A 20954-nucleotide genomic window follows, 5' to 3' on the forward strand; every position below is an offset into this window, starting at 1 on the left:
TGATGGTGATGGTGATGATGATGGTGGTGGTGATGGTGGTTGTGGTGATGATAATGATGGTAGTGGTGGTGGTGATGATGATGGTGGTGATGATGGTGGTGATGATGATGGTGATAATGGTGGTGAAAGTGATGATGGTGATGGTGATGATGATGATGGTGGTGGTGGTGGTGATAATGATGGTGGTGATGATGATGGTGGTGGTAGTGGTGATGGTAATGATGACGGTGGTGCTGGTGGTGGTGATGATGGTGGTAGTGATGCTGCCACCAGCACAGAACAGGGTCTTTTGGATCCAGACTCCTAGGTCTGGTGCCAGTGACTCTAGATTTTCCCCGACGTTGTGTTGCCCTCCAGGAGGATTATGTGCTGTACTATTACGCCAACCTCAGTGTGCCTGTGGGGCGCTTCCAGAATCGTGTGCGTTTGGTGGGGGACATCTTACGCAATGATGGTTCTCTCCTGCTCCAAAATGTGGAAGATGCTGACCAGGGAACCTATACCTGTGAAATCCGGCTGGAAAAGGAGAGCCTGGTGTTCAAAAAAGCAGTGGTGCTGCATGTACTACCAGAGGAGCCCAAAGGTACGTGAATGGGCAGGAGGAGTTTGAAGGGGCAAGAGATTTAGTGTGCAAAGAAGGAAGGGAATAGATTTTGTTGAACGTATGCCAGCCTTTGGTCCAGATATGTACCACAGAGTGAATCCACAATAATGGGTGCTCTTTAAATAAAAATAATGAGAATGATTATTTTATTATTTTTAAAAGATTTTATTGATTTATTTAAGGGGGGTGCGGGGAGGAACAGAGGGAGAGGGGCAAGCAGACTCTGCGCTGAGCCCCATATGGAGCTTGATCTCACAACCCTGAGATCATGATCTGAGCCAAAATCAAGAGTTGGTTGCTTAACCAACTGAGTCACACAGGCGCCCTAAGAATGATTATTTTGTGATTACCTTACATGTGTCCATCCTCGTGAAAATGCTGTGTAGGAGGTATTGATCCTTTCATTTTACAGATGAAGTCACTGAGGCTTAGAGAGGCTTAGATGTGACTTGCCTAAGCACACGTATTTATTAAATGGTGTATCTGGTACTTGAACCCTGGCACCTCCGACAACAAAGTCCCTATTCCTTTTACTCTACCCTGGTGCTTCCCATCAGTTATCCACACTGATGCCATGTCCATATCTCGTAGGTTCCTATGGTTAGTTCTGGGGAAAGAAAAGAGATGAGATCTCTCTAACTTCTTTGGATTTCATTTTCCCATTTGTCAATGGAGGGAGTGGCTTTAGTAGACTGTGGTTTTAAGCTGTGCCCTGATGAAGCCTGAAGGTTCATTGAACATGTTAGGCTGCACAGAGGGTGAGAACAGGCCAGGGGGTTAATAGAGGACTGGGTCAGGTAGGACCTTAGGCTCTTACCTCCACTGCAACCAAAGTCCTTTCTCTTTTTCCTGTTTTATTCATTGGGCTGACAGCTAAGAGTTTGTTTAAAAGAAAGAATTCTGCTGCTTCAAAAAAAGTTTGAAGACTGAAGAATTAGCTACATTCTTTGAAAGTGTGCATTGAGGGAACAGTTCATGGCCTCAGGAAAGCTTGCAGTCTAGTTAGGGAGCTAAAATCTGGACCTCCTCCCCTCCCTCAGCTGTTTGGGTCAGGTCTGTGAGTGAGCTCCTTTGGAGCACCTGGTGCTCCTCGTTGGTGACACTTTTCACACCTGTCCAGTTGTGTCTTCCCTGTTCGTGTGGGTCTGTATTCTCTGTCCTCTGTTCAGCCCTGGACACCATGCCTGGCACAGAGGAAGCATCAATAAACATTTGGCAAATGAGTGAGTTTCTTGAATTACTATCCCTCACTTGAATCCAGTTTCTAAAAAACTGGATTTGGAATTGTAGAAGGAATTGTAGAAGGTGGCCTCTGGCCTCTCTCCTCCTTTTTCCTACATTTTTTTTCCTACTTTTTTTTTTTTTGAAGATTTTATTTATTTATTTGACAGACAGAGATCACAAGTAGGCAGAGAGGAAGGGAAGCAGGCTCCCCGCTGAACAGAGAGTCTGATGTGGGGCTCGAGCCCAGAACCCTGGGATCATGACCTGAGCTGAAGGCAGAGGCTTTAATCCACTGAGCCACCCAGGTGCCCCTTTTCTTTTCTTTTCTTTTTTTTTAAAATTATGTTGTGTTAGTCGCCCTACAGTACTTAGCTTTTGATGTAGTGTTCCATGATTTATTGTTTACGTATAACACCCAGTGCTCATTGCAATACGTGCCCTCCTTAATACCCATCATGGGGCTCATCCATCCCCTCAACCCCGCCCCTCTAAAACTCTGTTTGTTTCCTGGAGTCTGTAGTCTCTCATGATTCATCTCCCCCTCTGATTACGATTGACATTTTTATTTTGCTTTTCAAAGCTGTATTTCTCCAGAAAGAGGAAAGGAATCAGGTGTTTCTCCAAGGATTATCTTTGGGCTACTCCTTTCTGCTTTGTCTTCTGATGCCTTGCCCAGACACAAGCATGGTGTACAATATGGGCAGCTGTTCTCTCTTTGAAGAGACACAGAAGGCATGAACTGAAAGCCAGTTTCACAATCGGAGAATCCATGGAAACAGTCCAGAGCAATTTTAGGGTTAGTCACATAACTTCCCCACTAGTCCCTGGAGCAACCTGTATTTTTCCTTCTAGCCAGAAAGGGGGTAGAGCCAACTCCTCAAAATGTGCCTGGTGACCACTGGGAAGTTGTTCAGCTTGCTTGACGGAGGTTGTCTTCCCCCATGTGAAGCCTCTATACTTTTTTCTACAAAGTTTACTCATCAGTTTATAATCATTCTATGCTTCTTCTCCTTCACTTCCTTTTCTCATAGTTCTTATTTTAAATACGATAAGCAGTATTCTTTTAAAAAATTTTTAAATAACTTTTTTAAAGATTTTATTTGTTTATTTGGCAGACAGAGATCACAAGTAGGCAGAGAGGCAGGCAGAGAGAGAGGAAGGGAAGCAGAGAGCCCGATGCGGGGCTCGATCCCAGGACCCTGGGATCATGACCTGAGCTGAAGGCAGAGGCTTTAACCCACTGAGCCACCCAGGTGTCCCTTAAAATAATTTTTTAAAGATTCCACTTATTTGAGAGAAAGAGTAGAGAAATAGAGAGCATGGGTCAGAGTAGGGGGCGAGGGCCAGAGGGAGAGGGAGAGGGAGAGGGAGAAGACTGCCTGCTCAGTGGGGAGCTGGATGCAGGGCTCCATCCCAAGACCCTGAGATCATGACCTGACCCGAAGGTAGACGCTTAACCCACTGAGTCACCCAGATGCCCCTATAGGCAATATTCTTGCAAATAAAAATAATATTAGCTTCCTGTACCTTTGCTCTAGAATCAGCTCTCCTTCCACTGATGTGAGATGGCACAGAATAGTGAGTGAGAGCTTGGGCTTTTCTTCCCTCAGGCCTGGGTTTATGTGCTGGCTCTGCCTTTTACAGACCATGTGCCCTTGGGCTCTCTCACCTTCTTCCTCTGACAATGGGAGAACAACAGCGCATATCTCAAAATACTGTAATGACTAGCTGACATGCTACATGCACGGTGTCTGACACATGCCTGATACCATGAAAGGTGCAGAATCGTTTGGTGTTTATTATTACATTTTATTTTGTTTTATTTATTTATGTATTTATGTAATTTTAAAAAAGATCTTATTTACTTGAGAGAGAGAGAATGAGAGAGAACATGGGAGGGGGGAGGGTCAAAGGGAGAAGCAGACTCCCTTGAGCAAGGAGCCCGATGTGGGACTCGATCCTGGGATTCCAGAATCATGACGTGAGCCAAAGGCAGTGGCTTAACCAACTGAGCCACCCAGGCACCCTTGTTTTTTTTTTTTTTTCTTTAGTAGACTCCATGCCCACTCCCAGTGGGGAGCCCAGTGTGGGGCTTGAACTCACGACCCTGAGATCAAGACCTGAGCTGAGATCGAGAGTCAGATGTTTAACCAACTGAGCCACCCAGGTGCCCTTATTACCACATTTAAAAAATAAAGTTCAGTTCTTAATGTACTTTTGGATTTAGAGGGACTTCACCCCCACTGATGTTCTTTGGAGTGAATTTTTATTACTTTCAAAATGATTCCCTCCATAGAGTTTCAAGTTCATAATATTTTCTCTTGGTTTCCTCCTATCGTGCATCTCTCCTGCTGGGCAGGAAGTTCACATTCTCCCAGAGAAACAGTTCCGATGAAAAGGTCAGCTTATGCACTGTTTGTTCCTTCATGAACTTTGCCCGATGTGCTTTTGAAGGAATTCTGTCCAGTTAAGACTTGCTAAGGCTTGTGTCTCCCTAAATACCACCCTGCCTTTCATTTCTCAACTGACTTTGTGGTTGATTTGTGTAGAACATTATTGAAAAACCAGAAATGCCTTGCTAATTTTTTTTTCCAAGAACCCCTCAAAATGACTTATGTAATAAGCATATGATGGGGTCAGCTGCTCATACAAATAAGCAGAAGGAAGAGCCTAGGAGTTGGGAAGCCCGAAGCAGGGGGAGAGGGATCTTCTGGAGGGAGTGGGGGCAGGGATTAAAACAGAAAAAAGAATCAAGAGGAAAACTGTCTATTGTCTTGGCCTAATTAGCAAGCAGTCCTGTGACCTGTACTGTAGCCAAAACTATCCTAAGCAAGTCCTAAGACAACTTGTAAAAAGAATATAAGAAATTGAAGAAAATCGCCTATGAATCAGTTTTTCAGCTAGAAGAGCTGGTGGGTTACACGTAAGCATGAAAGTTATATAACTCTCTACTTCCTGTTTACGTTCCGCAGGTGTGGGTGTCTAAGTTGGTGAATAGAAAGGGGGGCTTCAAGATTTTTCGTACTTCCTTTAGCATAGCTTGAACTGGAGCGGGGCCTTAGGAGAAATTCTAGAAAAGGGGAAGGAGCAGGGAACTAAAGGGAATCACAAAGTGTTTGTTGTAGTTTGAAGACCCCTCAGAGTTGATAAGTGTGGGTAGCTACGGGTACTCTCTTACTCATGGGGTGTCCTGTGAGTGGGAGACCTCTGGCTACTACTTCGTCCACACAGGATCATCTAGCTCGTCTGTGGAGTGAATTTGTGCAGTATTTAGTGGTGACATTGATTTTATGGCTGAGGAGCTTTGGCTAAGCATGAGCTCTTGTGGACGTTCTTTGACTTCTATAGACGTTACCTTGGGTTTGACTTGAGTTACCATTTTATCCCCAGAGCTCATGGTTCACGTGGGTGACTCGACTCAGCTGGGGTGTGTTTTCCAGAGCACAGAAGAGAAACGCATGACCAAGGTAGACTGGACATTCTCATCAGGAGAGCACGCCAAGGTAAGGAGGAGGAACCGTCAGCATGTAGTGGAGTGCCTGGCCGACGGTGTCAGGACAGTGTAGGGAGAGGGAGAGTTTGGGCTCCAGGTGACATGGGCTTTGGAGCTTGTCAGAAGCGCTACTTGGCTGGGCAGCTTTGACTCCGTGGTGGGAAAAATAACTCTCATGAAGATGACAAAGAAGAGGACGATATTCTGGCTGCTGCTGCTCAGCCTGTTGGGCTGTTGGGACGCATATGCTAGATCGTCCCTGTGAAGCATTTGTGTGTGCCTTGGCCACTGCATTTGAGTTTCCTTCCTCTTTTCCCATCCCCCCTTTGTAGAGTCCAGGGTAGAAGGAGGGGGATGGCTTCTGTGGCCTTGTCTCTAAGCTCTGGGCTAGGCATAAGAATGATTGTATTCTTGTTTTTATTTGGATTATTTTGATAAGTTTTCTTCTGTGTCCCACTGCCCCACTTATGGGATGGAAGGAATTTTCTTTGTCTTTATGGGTGCTTTGATGTTGGGATTAGTAGGTCCTGGGCCAGGGTATGGAATGGTTTGTGGGAACTCTGAAGCAGCAAGTGGCAAGTTAGTTCACTAGACTGGGGGATGTCCTCTGTGCATGGCGATGTCCTCTGTGCATGGGTCAAGGTGTGTTGTGGGGGAGATCCCAGGTCACTTATTGCTAATAAAAATTAAGGTGCAAAGTAGCTTTTCTATTAACATATTCCCAGTCATCCCTATAAAAAAGTCATTTGTACTCACTTGATTCCCATATGCTGAGTGGGTGAGAAAGGGTGGCATTGTGATGGAGTGTGGGAAATTACATGTAGTCTCAGGTCCACCTCTGGGAGCTTGTCATGTGTTTAGATGTCTACCACTATGTGGGTCACAGCAGAAAATAGGTCAAGAAAGGACATTTTGATCTGTGAATTCAAAACACAAGAGATAAGATATTAGGGACCAGGTCTTCTTGTTCATGTTCATGTCTGTATACCTATTTCCTTTCCTTAAAAGCTTTTAAAAATAGTAATATTTACTTCTCTTTATTAAAAATTCCAACACTCATTTAACAAGTGTTTTAAGCACAAATGTGGCAGACACTCAGCACTCCTGCTTTGATGGGAGACTTAAGATCAAGGGAGATACACAGTAAAATAATGAAGAAATAAATATGTAATATGTCAGGTAATAGAGCTATGGAGAACAAAAAAACAGGCATTTGTGGTTCTCGTTTTTACATAGATGGTCAGAGAGGCCTCCCTGAAAAGATGACATTTGAGCAGAGATCTGCTGGAAGTGAGGGAAGGAACCATGTGTATTTCTGGGGGGAAGAGTGTCACAGGGAAAGGGAGTAGCAAGTGCAAAGGCCCTGAGGCCAGTACTCAAGAAAAGCAGTAAGGCCAGTGTGGATGGAGTGAAGTGACACAGATAGGTGAGGGAAGAAAAAGTAGAAGATGAAATCAAAGAGGAAGATGGAGTGGAGCAGATCATGGAGGGTCTTCTACTTTTAGTTGAAATGGGGAGCCATTGGAGGGTTTGGAGTAGAGAAGTAACATGATTTAACTTCTATTTCTAAGGGCTCACCTGTTGAGAATAAACTATAGTTGGGAGTAAGGACAAGTAAGGAAGCTCCTTGCAGGAATTCAGGTGAGGGATGGGGTGGGTTGGACCAGAATGATAACCGTGGAGGAGGTGAGAAATGGCTAGATTTCAGATCTGTCTTGAAGGTAGGGGTGACAGGATTTGCTGAGGGATTTCAGTGTGAGTTTAAGAAAGAGAGGAATTAAGGATGACGCCAAGATTTTTAGCCTGAGCATCTAGAAGAAGGCTTTGCCATTTACCAAAAAGGGATGGACTGGAAGGAGCTGGTTTGGGGGAATAATTTGGAGTTTAGTTTTAGACATGTTTCAAGTGCCTATTGGAAATCCAACTGGAAATGCCGTAAGAAGTAAAGGTGTGTCTTTACTTCCTTTCCCTGGTGAAGTACAAAAAGGGAATGCCCCTCGTCCCCTTTTCTTCCTCATGCCTTTCTGCCAGTGGGACAGTTGTTCATGGTTTGGTATGTCCTTCACAGCTACACATGCTACACACGCGTGTGTGTGCATGACTCATGATGTCTCATATTGTCTGATCCTACCTTCACTGCCCACACATTCAGGTCCCTATGAGTCCCAAGAGCCTCCTACTCCACCTTCCCCATGCCCCATCTTTGATGGTCCTTGCAAGCTCATATGTTGCCTTTCCCTTCTAGGAGGAGGTTGTGTTACGTTATTACCCCAAACTCAGTGTCCCTGTGGGGTACTCCCAGAACTGGGGCCGCTTCCAGAACCGTGTAACTCTGGTGGGGGACACTTCCCGCAATGATGCGTCTATCCTGCTGCAAGGAGTGAAGGAGTCTGACAGAGGAAGCTACACCTGCAGTATCCACCTGGGGAACCTGACCTTCAGGAAGACCACTGAGCTGCATGTGATTGTGAAAGAGCCCCAAAGTATCTGACATTTGGTTGGGGAGGGGTGAGGGGCCTCCAAGGTGGGAGGCATGGCCAGGACTAGGGTGAGGTCAGAGAGGCATCGGGGGTGCGAAATTGCAGGAGGCATGACTCTGAGATGCTGTACTTCCATGACCCTGACACAAGTCCTCGTACCCTGGACTTACGTGACCTTCACAGTGATGCCTCCTTCAATCTGGAGCCCGAGGCACCTTGCCTGCCTCATTCTAGTTCTGGCCCTGCGGGTGCCTCAAAGACAAGGGAGCTAATATTTGGTGAACTCCAGCCTTCTGCCAGAACTCACTCCCTGCTGATCTAGTATACTGATTTAAAAATACAGGAGCTCAGAGATGGATTGGTGCTGATGTCCAAGGTCTTTTTTCCTTGGATGCTGTACACTCTGTAGCAGAAGGGAAAATGACCCTGAGCTGGTGAGAGACAGAACAGAGCAGAGAGAAAACAGGAAGGGACCAGAACCCAAAATAGAGGTGTTCTCTGATGAAAGCTTCTCTATTCTGGCAGACATTGTACATTAAAGCCGGTGGTGTGTCGGAGAATAAAGACTCAATTGTGTGGACCCAGAGAGGTTGATAAGTGAGGGCTTAAAGTTAAACAGTAACACAGTTAACAGTCAGGATGTGGCCTGTAGACTTTGCCTTTTGCTGGAGCCCGTCTGTGGTTTGTTGGGGGTGGGGATATGGGTGAGGAGGGAACACACCTCAGTACCTTTGACCAGAGACTTGAGTCTCTGGAGGCACCTCGTTTTAAGATATAACAAAGGGTGGCGCCTGGGTGGCTCAGCCGTTAAGCAGCTGCCTTCGGCTCAGGTCGTGATCTCAGGGTCCTGGGATCAAATTCTGCATCAGGCTCCCTGCTAAGCAGGACGTCTGCTTCTCCGTCTGCCCCTCCCTCCTACTCATGCTCCCTCTCTCTCCATCTCAAATAAATAAAATCTTTAAAACACACACACACACACACACACACACACACACACAGCAAAGGGTCCCAGCTGGAGGGGGAAGTGGGACAGATGGATTTCTTTACTCTCAGAAGTCTTATTTCCATTTCACAGGGAAAATACACACCATGAATGGGAGCTCACTCAACCTCCAAGCCCCCAGCCCACCCCTCTCCAGGCCTACCTCCATCTGCCCTCATCCTCCCCTGTCTGTCTGTCCCACCACGCCAGGCTCCCTTCCACCCCGGGCTCATCCAGACTTCTGTGCTCACGTGGCATTTTCTCCCTGTCTCGGGAAACTAACGCTTTCTAGTGGCTTCTGCCATCTAGCCTATAAATATGCTCACCTCTTCCTCTCACCTTCTGTCCTTGTCTACTTTAGCTCTTATCCTGCGTCGTTGTCTTAAAACAGAACAACTCACATCCTATACATTCACCCATTTAAAGCCTACAACTCGGTGACTTTTAGTATATTCAGAGTTGTGTGTCCTTCACTTCAATCAGTTCTCGATTTTCGTCTTGACCTAGCCAAGCAGCTTGCTCAGAGACCATATGTGGTGCCTCCTCTCTCACTTCCCATTAATTCCTTCGTGCATTGCATCCTGGCTCCTGCTTCCGCCTCTGCTCTAGCTTAGGTCACCAGCGTGGCTCTAACTGCCCGCCCTCGGCCTTCTTTACCCCAGTAGTATTGGACGCTGTATTCTCTGTATATACAATATATTCTATGTTGGATTCATTGTTCCTTCCTTCTTTCCTCCTTCCCCTACCTTCCTCCCTTCCTTCCTGTCTAATCCATCTATGTACCCATCCAAATTCTAGCCAGATAGTCCACAAACACTTCATATGCAACATATCCCAACCCGCTTCTGCACTCCTCTCCCCAGCTCGTCTCCTCCACCTCAGTCAACGCCGTCACCCTCTACACAGTTTCCTAGCTGGATGCCTGGGAGTTGTACCTGATTCTTCCCTTTCCCATGACCCCCAGTCTCACAGGTCAACCAGGTCTGTCGTTTCTACTACTGACTTTGAGTACGCCTCCCTTCCAGTCCTGCATAACACTCTAGCTGTCTTCCTCTCTGTCTTGGCCTGTAGGCCTCCAGCTGGTGTCTGCTCTCATTCTCAGCCCCGCTCGCACTCTCCCTGCAGCTCTCCGTGCCGTTGCTCTAAATCACAAATCTCAACGTTCTGTCCTGGGGCTCAGAGTCTTTCAGTGGTTGGTTTCTCCATCATTTACAGAAAGAAAGCCAGACTCCTGGGTGGGATAATCAAGGCCCTTCATGACGGAGACTCTGCCATCTGTCCAGCCTAATTCCCCACCTTTCCCACAAATGCAGCTTTGAGCCAGACCCACGGAACTATTTCTGATTTCTGGAAGTACCATCCTCTTGGGTCTCCAGACCTTGTGTGTAATGTGCCCCCTTTCCCATATTGTCTGCCCAACAAACTTGATGTTTCCTTAAGACTTTTAAACTTTAACACTGTTGTTGAGAAATTCTCAACATCTGTTTCCCGTAGAATTGGGTACCCTTTTGGACTTCCCATATGGACTTCTGTCATGGCCCCTATGGCAGTCTGTGGTTTTCTGTCAACATGTTTGTCCCCATCCTTGAAGGGACCATGTCTTATTTGTCTTTGTAGCTTCTTTGCCTAGTGATATTTGGCACCCAGGAGTGGTTATGTACATATTTAGAGTAAACTGAAGAAATGAATGAAGGGTACCATATGGGTAGAAATGCTTCACCTGGTATCAGGACTGTGGGTCTGAGTGTTGTCCCATATAGGCTTTTGAAACCAATCACTTTCTCACAGAAAGATCTGAAGCCTCTAAAACGTCTGCTATTTTATTTTAAGGTAGAATTGTTAGTATCAATGTCTGCTGTCACCCACCCACCTTAATCTACACTGTAGGTAGGGATAAGCAAGGTGGCCAGACTTGGTTCTCCATCGAATGGGGACAGCTGGAGTCCCGGTGTTTCAGCGTAGGGTAAAGTCTGGCCTTCTCCCCCAAATTCCTGGTGGGACTCACAGTTCTTTTTTGGAATATTGAGACCCTCTCATTGCTCTTCTCCTTTCCCAAGCATCGGTGACCCCAGCAGCCCTCAGACCTGAGATCCTGGGTGGCAATCAACTGGTGATCATCGTGGGGATTGTCTGTGGCACTATCCTGCTGCTCCCTGTTCTGATACTGATCGTGAAGAGGACCCACAGGAGTAAGAGGTACAGGGCTGGGTCAGGAGGCCGGCGGTGCTTCGAGCCTGAAGCGGAAGAGTGAGAGGGCTCTCGCTGTGCCATCCTCACAGAAGCGGGTACTTTAAATAGAACCGTCCGTGGTTGTCACGTTAGAAGTCATCTCTGTAGTGACCCCAACCCTCCACTCGCTGTGTTCCAGGAAGACTTCGCATGGCCTTACACCCTCCTCTTTCATTTTGGTATTTTACAGAGATTATCAGCTCTTTTGTAAACAGGGTTCTGAGGGGAGCATGATTAAGAGTGTAAGTCTTATACGAGAGCTATAAGCTGCCGTTCAATGCCAGAGAGAAGTGGTCTTTGAATTATCCACAATACCCACTTCACAGGGAAGATTGGATCTTGAGGGTCATCGGGGGCTTATTTAAAGGAGCACATTCCAGGGCGCCTGGGTGGCTCAGTGTGCTAAGTGTCCGACTCTTGATTTCAGCTCAGGTCATGGTCTCAGGGTCGTGGTATTAAGCCCCATGTGGTCTCCATGTTCAGTGCAGAGTCTGCTTGTCCCTCTCCCTCTGCTCCTCTCCTCGATCACACTTTCCACTCTCTGTCTCTCAAATAAATAACATCTTAAAAAATAAAGGGCCACATTCTAATTCTGAGAGGCTATTTTTGAATGGATGCCCTTAGGTCCTAAGTTACTTATTGTTGAAATATGTTGTTAAACTCTTAAGTTTCATCACCCCTTCTCCTAGCATCTCCGAAATGCCCAGATGCCCCGACGCGGCAGCCGCATTTCACTGGCGGTGAGCAGGCCCGTGTCCCTCCATTTTCCCACCCGTCGATGATGGGATCCATTGCTGGGGCAAACCAGCCCTCTTGCCGAAATGCTGTCAGTGGGCAAAGACCCCCATTGCAGGTGCTGCCCGTTGAGTCTCCTTTCCCCACAAGACATGGACTCTACAAAAAGCGCTTGGCCTGCTGGGTTTGCAGTTCTGTTCCCCGGGGCCTCTCTGACTTGGTTTGCACTTGACTGGCCTCTCCGAGGGTCTTCGCTCTGGGCGTGCAGATGGCCCTGAGCCCAGAGGTAGATGGCCATATCAATTCACCTCCCTGCTCTGGGCCTCAGTTTCCCTCACAATGAAATCAGTAATTCCACATCTACTAGCTTCTCCTAAAGAAGCAACCAGGCTGGTACACTAACATCTGTACACACGGTTGCTGTAGCACTGATGATAATTAAACATGGAAATCATCCTCGGTGATGGTCAGCTAACGACTCCCTGAATCAGTGTTCCACTCCGGGACATACTGCTCGATCCCGGATGTAATGACGTGGGAAGGTGTCCCATGTGTAGTGTGTAATAGGATCTCATCTTTATAAAAAAGAAAATTAGATAATGCTCGCTGCAGCAGCATACACAAAAAGATATATTTTATGTGAGCACACGTAGGCCTGTGTTGAGAAAGAATAATTCAGTAGTGCCATTTGAGAGAAAAGACAAGGTAGGTCCCACAAGGGCAGGAGGTTTACCAGGACTTCAACCTCCAACCCTCTCTGTTTCTTTACTATTTGAATTAATTTTACAATGAGAGCATACAGTCTTATAATGAGAAAGTATGAGAAAACGATTCCTTCCACTTTGGGACCAAAAATACATATATATGGTTTCTTTTCTAGCTTCAACCCCATTTTTTTTTTCTTTTTAGCTCTACCTTAGGCCAAAACAGAAAAAAGGAAGTATATTCAGTGGCAGGTGCAGAAGGCAGATGGTCAAGAGATCAAAGGCCAAGGGCTGGGAAGGGGCCAGCGCTGGCGGCAGGGGTGGGGGCCGGGAGGAGGGGGCGATGTGGCGGTGTTTCTGCTTGGCCGTCTCCCCCGCATCACCGAACTTCGGTTGCCCCCTGCTGGCTCAGCTATATATGCCTCCCCAGTTCTGGATTCTGGTAACGTGGAATCCTGTGGCGGCGCTCACTATTAATTCCTAAAAACTGTGTGGACAGGACGATGTTAGCTAGGAGATAGAGAAGGCAAAGCTGTTGAGCCCAGACTCCCTCCAGAATGCCTCACTGCTCTCTGCCATAGAGATGCACTTCCCAGATTTCAGGGCGAGCTGGGGAGCCCAGAGAGCAGAGTTCCTCCTCTGGGGTCCCCCCTCGGTGGGATCTCAGGCCGGCCCCCTTGCGTATACAGTGCCGGCCGGTTAATTCCACCTGCTTTTCCTGCCTTGCAGCTCAGTAACCTCCACAAACCTGGTAAAAAGCCTGGAGAACATAAAGAAGGCTGATCCAGAGGTAAGGAAAGAACTCAAACCTCCGTTTTGCTGCTGTGCCCTGTGAGGGCAGGGCGGATACGGCTCCATCATCCAGGTGGCATCACTGCCTTTCTCCGTGGCCTGTCTTACTTGGTGTTACATCTCAGCATGCTGGCCAGTGCTGGGCACGGAGAGGGGCTCGGGAAACCTTCATCACCAGAGTGAGAGCCCCCGAGGAGGGAGTGGGATGGGTCCATGGGGCCTCCTGGTAGGGCCACAGGAAAGAGCACTGGACTCAGAGTCAGAAAAATCCCTGTTCATGGCAGGTGTGGGTGGCTCAGTCCGTTAAGTGTCTGCCTTCAGCTCAGGTCATGATCCCAGGGTCCTGGGATCGAGTCCTGTGTCAGGCTCCCTGCTCAGTGGGGGAGTCTGCCTCTCCCTCTCCCTCTGCTGCTCCCCCTGCTTTTTCTCTCTCTCTCTTGCTTGCTCTCAGACAAATAAATAAATAAAATCTTAAAAAAAAAAATCCCTGTTCAAGCCCAGCTCTGCCACCTCCCAGAGCCACACTTTTCTCCCCAGTAAAATGAGGATGAGGACCAACATATTTGACTGTTTTAAGGTTCAGATAACCTGAGGTTCTGCAAGGGCTTCATGATCTCTGGGCACTGTGGAAGCATAAGGGAGAATTGGGGTACATTTAGGAGTTATGGGAAGGAGTTAACGGTTCAGATTAAATATTCGGGAACCCTAAGGAAGAGGATCAGGAAGAACTTTTTCTTCCATATTGGTTTGTCATGGAGCTATATTGGGGTCTGAGAAACGAATTCATTTCCTTGAACTCCCTTTCCTCCCTCCCTCCCTTGTTTTAAAAACTCCTCTTGGAATATTTACTTTCCCATATTTTGCCCTATTTGTGACCCAAGGGTAGGATTGTCACGACATGGCACAGGGGCTTCCAGAAGACCAGGAGTTTGTCACTGGATGACATCACCTCCCCAGATAGGGACGGGAATGTGAGTCACAGTGTACCAGTGACCTCACAGATACAGGGTCCAGCGAGGGCTGTCCCTGTCCTACAGACCCTCTTGAAGAGCCGGCCCTGGTTAATTGCCGCGTCATCCTGCCATGCCTTGAATTAGAAGGAAGTAAGCATGAAGTACAAGTAATCTGGCCAGACAAGGGTTCCCTGCTGCTACCTTAAAGTGCCCGTCCAAGCAAAGAGGTTTGTCTTTTGAAGCAAAGAATTTGGTTCTTAAGGTAGTGCTCTTTGCTGACTGGCCAATTTTCTTAATTTTTGAGAAGACTGGGGATTGAGTTATCATCATCAATGATCATTTTTCTGGCTCTCAATAGCCCTCTGGTGTCGACGCCCTGCGGATACTTGTAGATGGCTTTTTTCTTTGGCACGTAACATTTACTGATTTTTAGTAATGTTTATACTATTCCCCCCGCCCCCGCCCCCAGAAGCATGTTTACTCTTCAATAGCCACACGGGAGCAGGCTGAGGAAGAAGAATCCAGTGGAAAAGCAGAGGCCACCTACATGACCATGGTGAGAGCGCTTCTGGGCCCAGCTGGGCCAGGTGTCCAGAGGGTGGAAAAGGAGCTGGCAAGGACGTGGCAACGTGGCTGGGTCCCTGGGGGAGGTGACTGCTGAGGGCAGAGACTTTTCTATGTAGCAGGGAAGTCCGGGAAGCGGACAGTCTGCTGGATAGAAGAGTGACACCAACTTGCCTTCATACCCAGTCTTGAGCATTTAAAGGTCATTGGGGCTAACGATGATTGATTTTAGTGGTGAAAAGAGGCACCTTTGTCAGGGAGAAGCAAAGTGCCTCTGCCTCATTAGAGGTTAAGCAGAACCTAAAAGAGAAGGTACCACAGATCCTTGGACAGACATCGTGTCGCAACTTTCCTTCTGATCCAAGAGTCCCTTCCAGTTCTTAAGTTTTTAAATTCTGTGGCTTATGTTGTTCTGACATCCTGTGATTGCCAGGAAGGCTGCATTCTATATAATAATATGGAGTCGGATTCCTGCTGTCTCCTTCCTCCACTCCCGGGAAGTGCAGCACCTAGAAAAGGCACCTGGTAGTGAGCAGGAGTAAGGACAGAAGGAGCGAGCTGGCAGTGGGCACGGTGCTATCGGTAGGCTGGTAATAGGCATCCAGGCCATGCAGGGAGCAGTGTTCTGCTGGGCTCGGGAAGGCTTGCCTCCTCCATTTGGGGGATGGTGGCTTGCGTGTGTTCCCGTCACACCAGCGCTGAGGACACATCATGGCAGCGGAGAAAGATCGGGGCCTGGCGGTGTTCCACCTAGTGGAACAGTCTCCCCCCTCGGGAGTCGTGTGCAGTCCCGTTTCCCTCACCGTCCTTCTCCCGTGATCACCACTGGTGCTCCCGGCGCTGCCTGGCCTTGTGCGGCCTCTCGGACACCCGCTGCTGACAGCTGCACGGACCGGTGGCCGAAACCTGTGAGGCCTGCTTTCCCTGTGTTTGGCGGAGGCGCTTCCTTGAGACTCTGCGGAAAAGAGCACTTCTGTCGTTCGGGAACGGGTCCAGTGAAGCGAGTGTGGTGACAGGCCAAAGCCACAAGACTCTTAAGTCCTGTAGAGGCCGGTCAAGTTGTTTTAAAAGGCCGGATTCCCAATTCAGGAAGCCTCTGGGTGAATCCAGGCCCGCGGGCAGTCTGCGGGAAATCTCGGGCAAAGAGGCGTTCTGTGGTTAGGGAGCAGGGAGACAACAAACTTTTGATTTTGTTGTTGTTGAATTGATTACGTTTGCTTCAGAGGAAGGGGCACCGCGTTGTGTCCCTGTTCTGGGGCCGGACAGCCAGTGCTTAACATCTTGAGCTTTGAAGTTGGACAGACCTGGGCCCGATTCCTGGCTCTGTGACTTTGACGCTGGATGATCGCAGGCAGTAACTTAACCTGTCTGACACTCAGTTTCCTCATCCTTAAAATGGGAATCGTAGTACCCACCTCCCAGGTGGTGAGGCTCTCACACAGGAGGGCTTGGGAAATTCAGAATTGGGCCAGACGGATGGAAAGCGCTCAGTACCTGGCAACTATTCTGGTGGAAATACTTACACGTGTGCTTTGTTTCTTTCCTCCCCCTCCCCCTGCCCCCGACAGCACCCAGTTTGGCCTTCTGTGAGGTCGGCACCCAGTAACCCACCCGAAAAACGTCACCTGGGGGAATTCTAAAGCCAGAGCGGACGTTTGAGAAGAAAAGAGAGTTCCTTTTGCGCTTAGCAATGGCAGAGACTCCTCTGTGTGTCCTGAGTTACTCGGCGGGTCCTTCCGGGACCCCCCCCCCCAGCCCCCTGAGTTGTTCTCTTGCCTCATTGGTCAAAGGGCTGAAGAAGGAGGGTTCAGAACCCGGCAGAAAGACTGGACAGCTTGGGAGGGACAGGCCCCGGCAGAGGGAAGCATGGATGCGGTCCTTCCGGCCTGGGACGCTGGCCCTGGGGACCTGGCCGAGTGGCCGTGGTGGCCTCGAGCGTTCCCTCAGATCCTCCGCTTCGACGGTGCTCTTCGTGGAGGGGTCCCTGGGAAGAATCACAGAAACAAAAACCAACCCAAATGATTCCTTTGGCAAATTACCCCTAAATAAACATGGCTTGTGGAAATCATCCTCTTTGTATACCTGGCTGGAGGGTTGGAGGGCAAGCAGAGGCTTGGCGAGGAATTTAGAGTCAGGAACGCCTCGGACAGCCGAAGTGAGGAGAGCCGTTCTTGACTCACACTGGAGGTGGTGTTGGCCCTGGGACCGTGTGTTGGTGAGCAGGTTGGAGTGGGCTATGAATACCGCTGGAGGATTTAGCCCGGGCCCTGCTGGCCTGGCTGGGTATCGAACGGCTCTTCGCTGGGCTTCACCGGAGGCATCCGAGCTGGAGCGTGGAGTCTTTTTCAGAAGTGGTGCTCCCGGGCTGCCAAAGTGGACAGCCTCCGATGTCGCTCTTGGTCTGAAAGGTGAGGTTCCTATACTTTTTGGTTACCATCGTAAGATTTAATGAGGTTTGTTTTAAAGATCCTCTGGTTCTTGGGGCGTCTGGGTGGCTCAGTCGGTGAAGCATCGTCCTTCGGCTCAGGTCATGATCCTGGGGTCCTGGGATTAGGCCCTGTGTTGAGCTCCCTGTTCCTTGGGGGAGTTTGCTTCTCCCTCTGCCTCTCCTCCCTCTTGTGCTCTCTCTCTCAAATAAATAAAATCTTCAAGAAAAAATAAATAAAGGCTTTTTGGTTCTGAGCTCCCATTTCTAGCCTGGGCTCTGCTCAGACCTCCTCTTCACCACCACCGAGGCCCTTCCTCATTCTCTGCACCCCCATCCCACCCACTTAGCCATTCAGGGCATGGATTTCTGATCTAATCTCGAGAGGAGTTTTTTTTTTTTTTTCCTTTTAGAGTTGGGGAGGGGCAGAGGGAAGAAGGAGAGAAAGAACCTCAAGCAGACTCCCCTTGGAATCCAGTGTGGGGCTCGATTTCACAGCCCTGAGTTCATGACCTGAGCCAAAATCAAGATTCTGATGCTTAACCAACTGAGCCACCCAGGCACTCCCTGGAGCTACATTTTTGAAGGATTCTCCTAACTCTCCAAACTTCAGGACACACCCATTATTACTTCTTTCTCTTTTACCAACTGTTCTTGGGTGTCTGTTTGGAGTCCTGTCCTATAGCCTCTGTTCTTGGTCAGTTGTGGCCGAGAGTCATTGAATGCATCCTTCTCACCTGTTACACTAAATAAGGAATATGTCAATAATTTGTAATACATGCATCCTGTCCAACACATACCGGAGAAGTGACACATGGTCACTGCCATGGTAAGTAGAACAGAGAGAAAGATTTTCATATCCTAAGAATTCATGGAAAGGAAGTGATTTCATTTGGGGGTTGTTAAGTAACATGCTTTCCTGGGTTAGGGGTCCTTTTTTACTTCCTGAAATATCTGCGGAAGAGGAGGACTTTGAGGATATGAGTTAGGTGGATGGATGAGGATTTTAATTCTGGTAATCTGGATCAAAGAGAATATACTAAGGTGAGAGCTGGAGGGTGGGCTGTGCAGTTACCCAAATGCTCCTGCAGGGGGTGCTTGGATAGGGAAGTGTGGGCACCGCCCCTGCAGGGGTGGACTGGTCCAGATTTGAACTTGAGTCATTCAAAGTTTGGCTTTCATTCTGGGTGGAGCAGCTATAACTGAGGAGGAGGAGGAAGAGGAAGCTTACTTCTCTCTCCCAATCCTACCTCCCCACAAACCTTTCTTTGATACACAGTCCTCAAGTCAAGGTGGGGAGTGGAAATCACAGCTGTCATATATTAATTTTGCCTCATACCAGAACAACCCTGTGGGGACCATGAGAAGATCTGCTTGCTTCTTCATGCTCTTCTCCTAGGGGTGGTCGTCTGTTAAATGCAGGAGCATGAAGGAATATGGTGTAGGGAATGGGCTTCAAGTTCAAACAGGCCTGGTTCAAATCCTGGCTCTGCCTTTTGCTAAATTTACTTCAGTTCTTTGTGGCTGATTCCCCTATATATAAAATAGAGACTCAAAGGGTCTTTTTGTGAGGACTACATGGGGTCGCTTAGGTGCCAGTGCCTGGTGTGGACCCTCCAGCCCCTTCCAGTGTGTTCTTCCCTAGTTGGGTTGGTCTAACGGTGATTCAGTCCCCGTCTCTCATTAATTTTTATTTCTATGGGCAGGAAGCCCTTTAACCCAACACACCTAAATCCCTCTTCCCACCCAAAGGAAGAGAGAGCTAGGACGCTGAGCTTCTGGAAGGGTTTTGCTGGGGCTGGGGGGCGTTCCACGGGTGGGAGAGCTCCTAGAGACAGCCAGCTGGATCTCCTTGTGGTCGAGCCTTCAGCTAGTGCTTCTGTTGCTTACATTTGCACTAGTTTAAGTCCCTGGAACACCAGATGCTCCCACATTCAAAGGTTTCCAGAAGTATACAGGCTTTTGCCAAAGGAAATCGGGCCTTGAAAGGGGGAGGGGGTGGGGCCCCCCCCATGAATAATGGAGAAGTTGGCAGCCTCAGAGCTTGGCTGTTGGAACTGAAAACACTTCAGCCTGTCCCCGGGGACCTGGAGAAAATGTGTCTCCTGGAAAAGGCTGCCGCCTTCCACCAGCCCTTTACTCTTTGTTCCTGGTTTCCCACCCGGCTTTGTCTCCCTTTGGCTGGCCAGCACGCTTCCATGTCTGCACTGGCAGCTTATCATATAAAACACTAGCCGTGCGCACACACATTTGCGTGTGTGTATGTGGGTTTGGGAGGGGGCATGCTTCCCCTAAATGAACTCGGTCACTTAGAGCCAAAAAATCTTAGCTTGCAAATTTTGTTCCAACACAGACCAGTTATCCCCTTTTTTAAGAAAAAACAAAGTTTCTAAGGACTCTTGACCTGTCCAGGCCAGCTAGCTCTTGAATGTGGTCTGGTCCTTCTCAAGGGAGATCAGGCAATCCATAACCACTTCTGTAAAACTCAGCTCTCAAAACATGTCTTCTTTACCAAAAAATAAAGGAACTCAGAGTTTTCTCAGAAGGCTAAAACCTCTCTTAAAAAAAAAAAAAAGATTTTATGTATTTATTGGAGAGAGAAAGCAAGCACAAACAAGGGAGGAGGAGAGGGAGAAGGAGAAGAAAATATTGCTCCCCCCTCAGCCCACCCCCAGCAAGGAGGCCGCTGAGGGGCTAGATTCTGGGACTCCAGGATCATGACCTGAGCCCAAGGCAGACACCTAACAGTCTGAGCCACCCAGGCAACCCTTAAACCTTGCTTATTTTATAGATGATGAGAGCAACAGTGATTGGCCTGTCCCAGAACTTTCAAAGCACCTGTCTGAACCCCACATCTTACGTTCATGGCCTTCTGAGACTGTTGTCTACCTATCCATTCCTCTCTCTCTCTCTTTTTTTTTTTTTCCCATGGCAGGACCCCTCTGTTCCATATACCCAAGTCCTTTCTGCTTCTGAGCCTTTGCTCTTGGTGTTTCCCTGACTAGAATTTCCTGTCCCTTCTTGCCTGTTCAAATCAACATTCTTTTTTTTTTTTTTTAAAGATTCTATCTATTTATTTGACAGACAGAGAACACAAGTAGGCAGAGAGAGGGGGAAGCAGGCTCTCCGCCGAGCAGAGAGCCCGATGCGGAGCTCGATCCCAGGACCCTGGGATCATGACCTGAGCAGAAGGCAGAGGCTTTAACCCACTGAGCCACCCAGGCGCCCCCCAAATCAACATTCTTTCAAGGCTCTGCTTCAGTCCTCTCTCTAACATTTTCCTGAATGTGTCTTCATTTACCAGATCTTATCTGCTAACATTCTCCAGTTGTCTCATGGGTGTGTGGCTTTATTTTCTCAGAGATCGTAAGCTCTTAGAGACCTTGTTTTAGGTCTTTTCTGTGTCTTTTGCAACATCTGACTCCACGTGGGTCAATCCCTTGTTAATGGGATTCCTAGAAATGGCGTGGGACAGCACGCACAGGGAGCTGCTGGACCTGGCTTCCGGTTGGGGTTCTACCCCACCTTGGCTGCGTAAGTTCAGGCTGATGGAGTTTCTGCCCTTTACCCAGATTTATTTATTCTCATGTGCTCAGAGACAAGGGAGAGGCTCTGCTCAAACTCAAAATGAGACCCACCCCCTGTCCTTAGCTGTAGTTAAGTTGGGGAGACAAGACAGGTAAACAAAAAAATGACAATCCTTTCTGATATCCAGGCAATACTGGGTGTACCTTTGTTCCTGTACCCCTTGTTGAGAGGAGTTTATACC

At 48.3% G+C, this 20954-nt stretch overlaps 1 protein-coding gene across 3 annotated transcripts in view; it reads left to right on the forward strand.

The window, feature by feature from the left end:
• Positions 1 to 16828, forward strand: part of LOC111154023 (junction adhesion molecule like) — a 27271-nt gene extending 10443 nt beyond the window's left edge. For all 3 annotated transcript variants that reach the window (XM_022513370.1, XM_022513371.1, XM_022513369.1), the window contains exons 4-10: positions 358 to 583; positions 5219 to 5331; positions 7567 to 7804; positions 10841 to 10979; positions 13181 to 13241; positions 14666 to 14752; positions 16329 to 16828. In XM_022513370.1, the coding sequence (XP_022369078.1) occupies positions 358 to 583; positions 5219 to 5331; positions 7567 to 7804; positions 10841 to 10979; positions 13181 to 13241; positions 14666 to 14752; positions 16329 to 16400 (936 nt within the window). In that variant the 3' untranslated portion in view covers positions 16401 to 16828. The remainder of the gene's footprint in view (positions 1 to 357; positions 584 to 5218; positions 5332 to 7566; positions 7805 to 10840; positions 10980 to 13180; positions 13242 to 14665; positions 14753 to 16328) is intronic.
• The last annotated feature ends 4126 nt before the right edge of the window (positions 16829 to 20954 follow it).

This window comes from Enhydra lutris, unplaced genomic scaffold (assembly GCF_002288905.1).
Source record: "Enhydra lutris kenyoni isolate GAN:26980312 unplaced genomic scaffold, ASM228890v2 scaffoldscaffold34, whole genome shotgun sequence".
Lineage (NCBI taxonomy): Eukaryota > Metazoa > Chordata > Mammalia > Carnivora > Mustelidae > Enhydra > Enhydra lutris.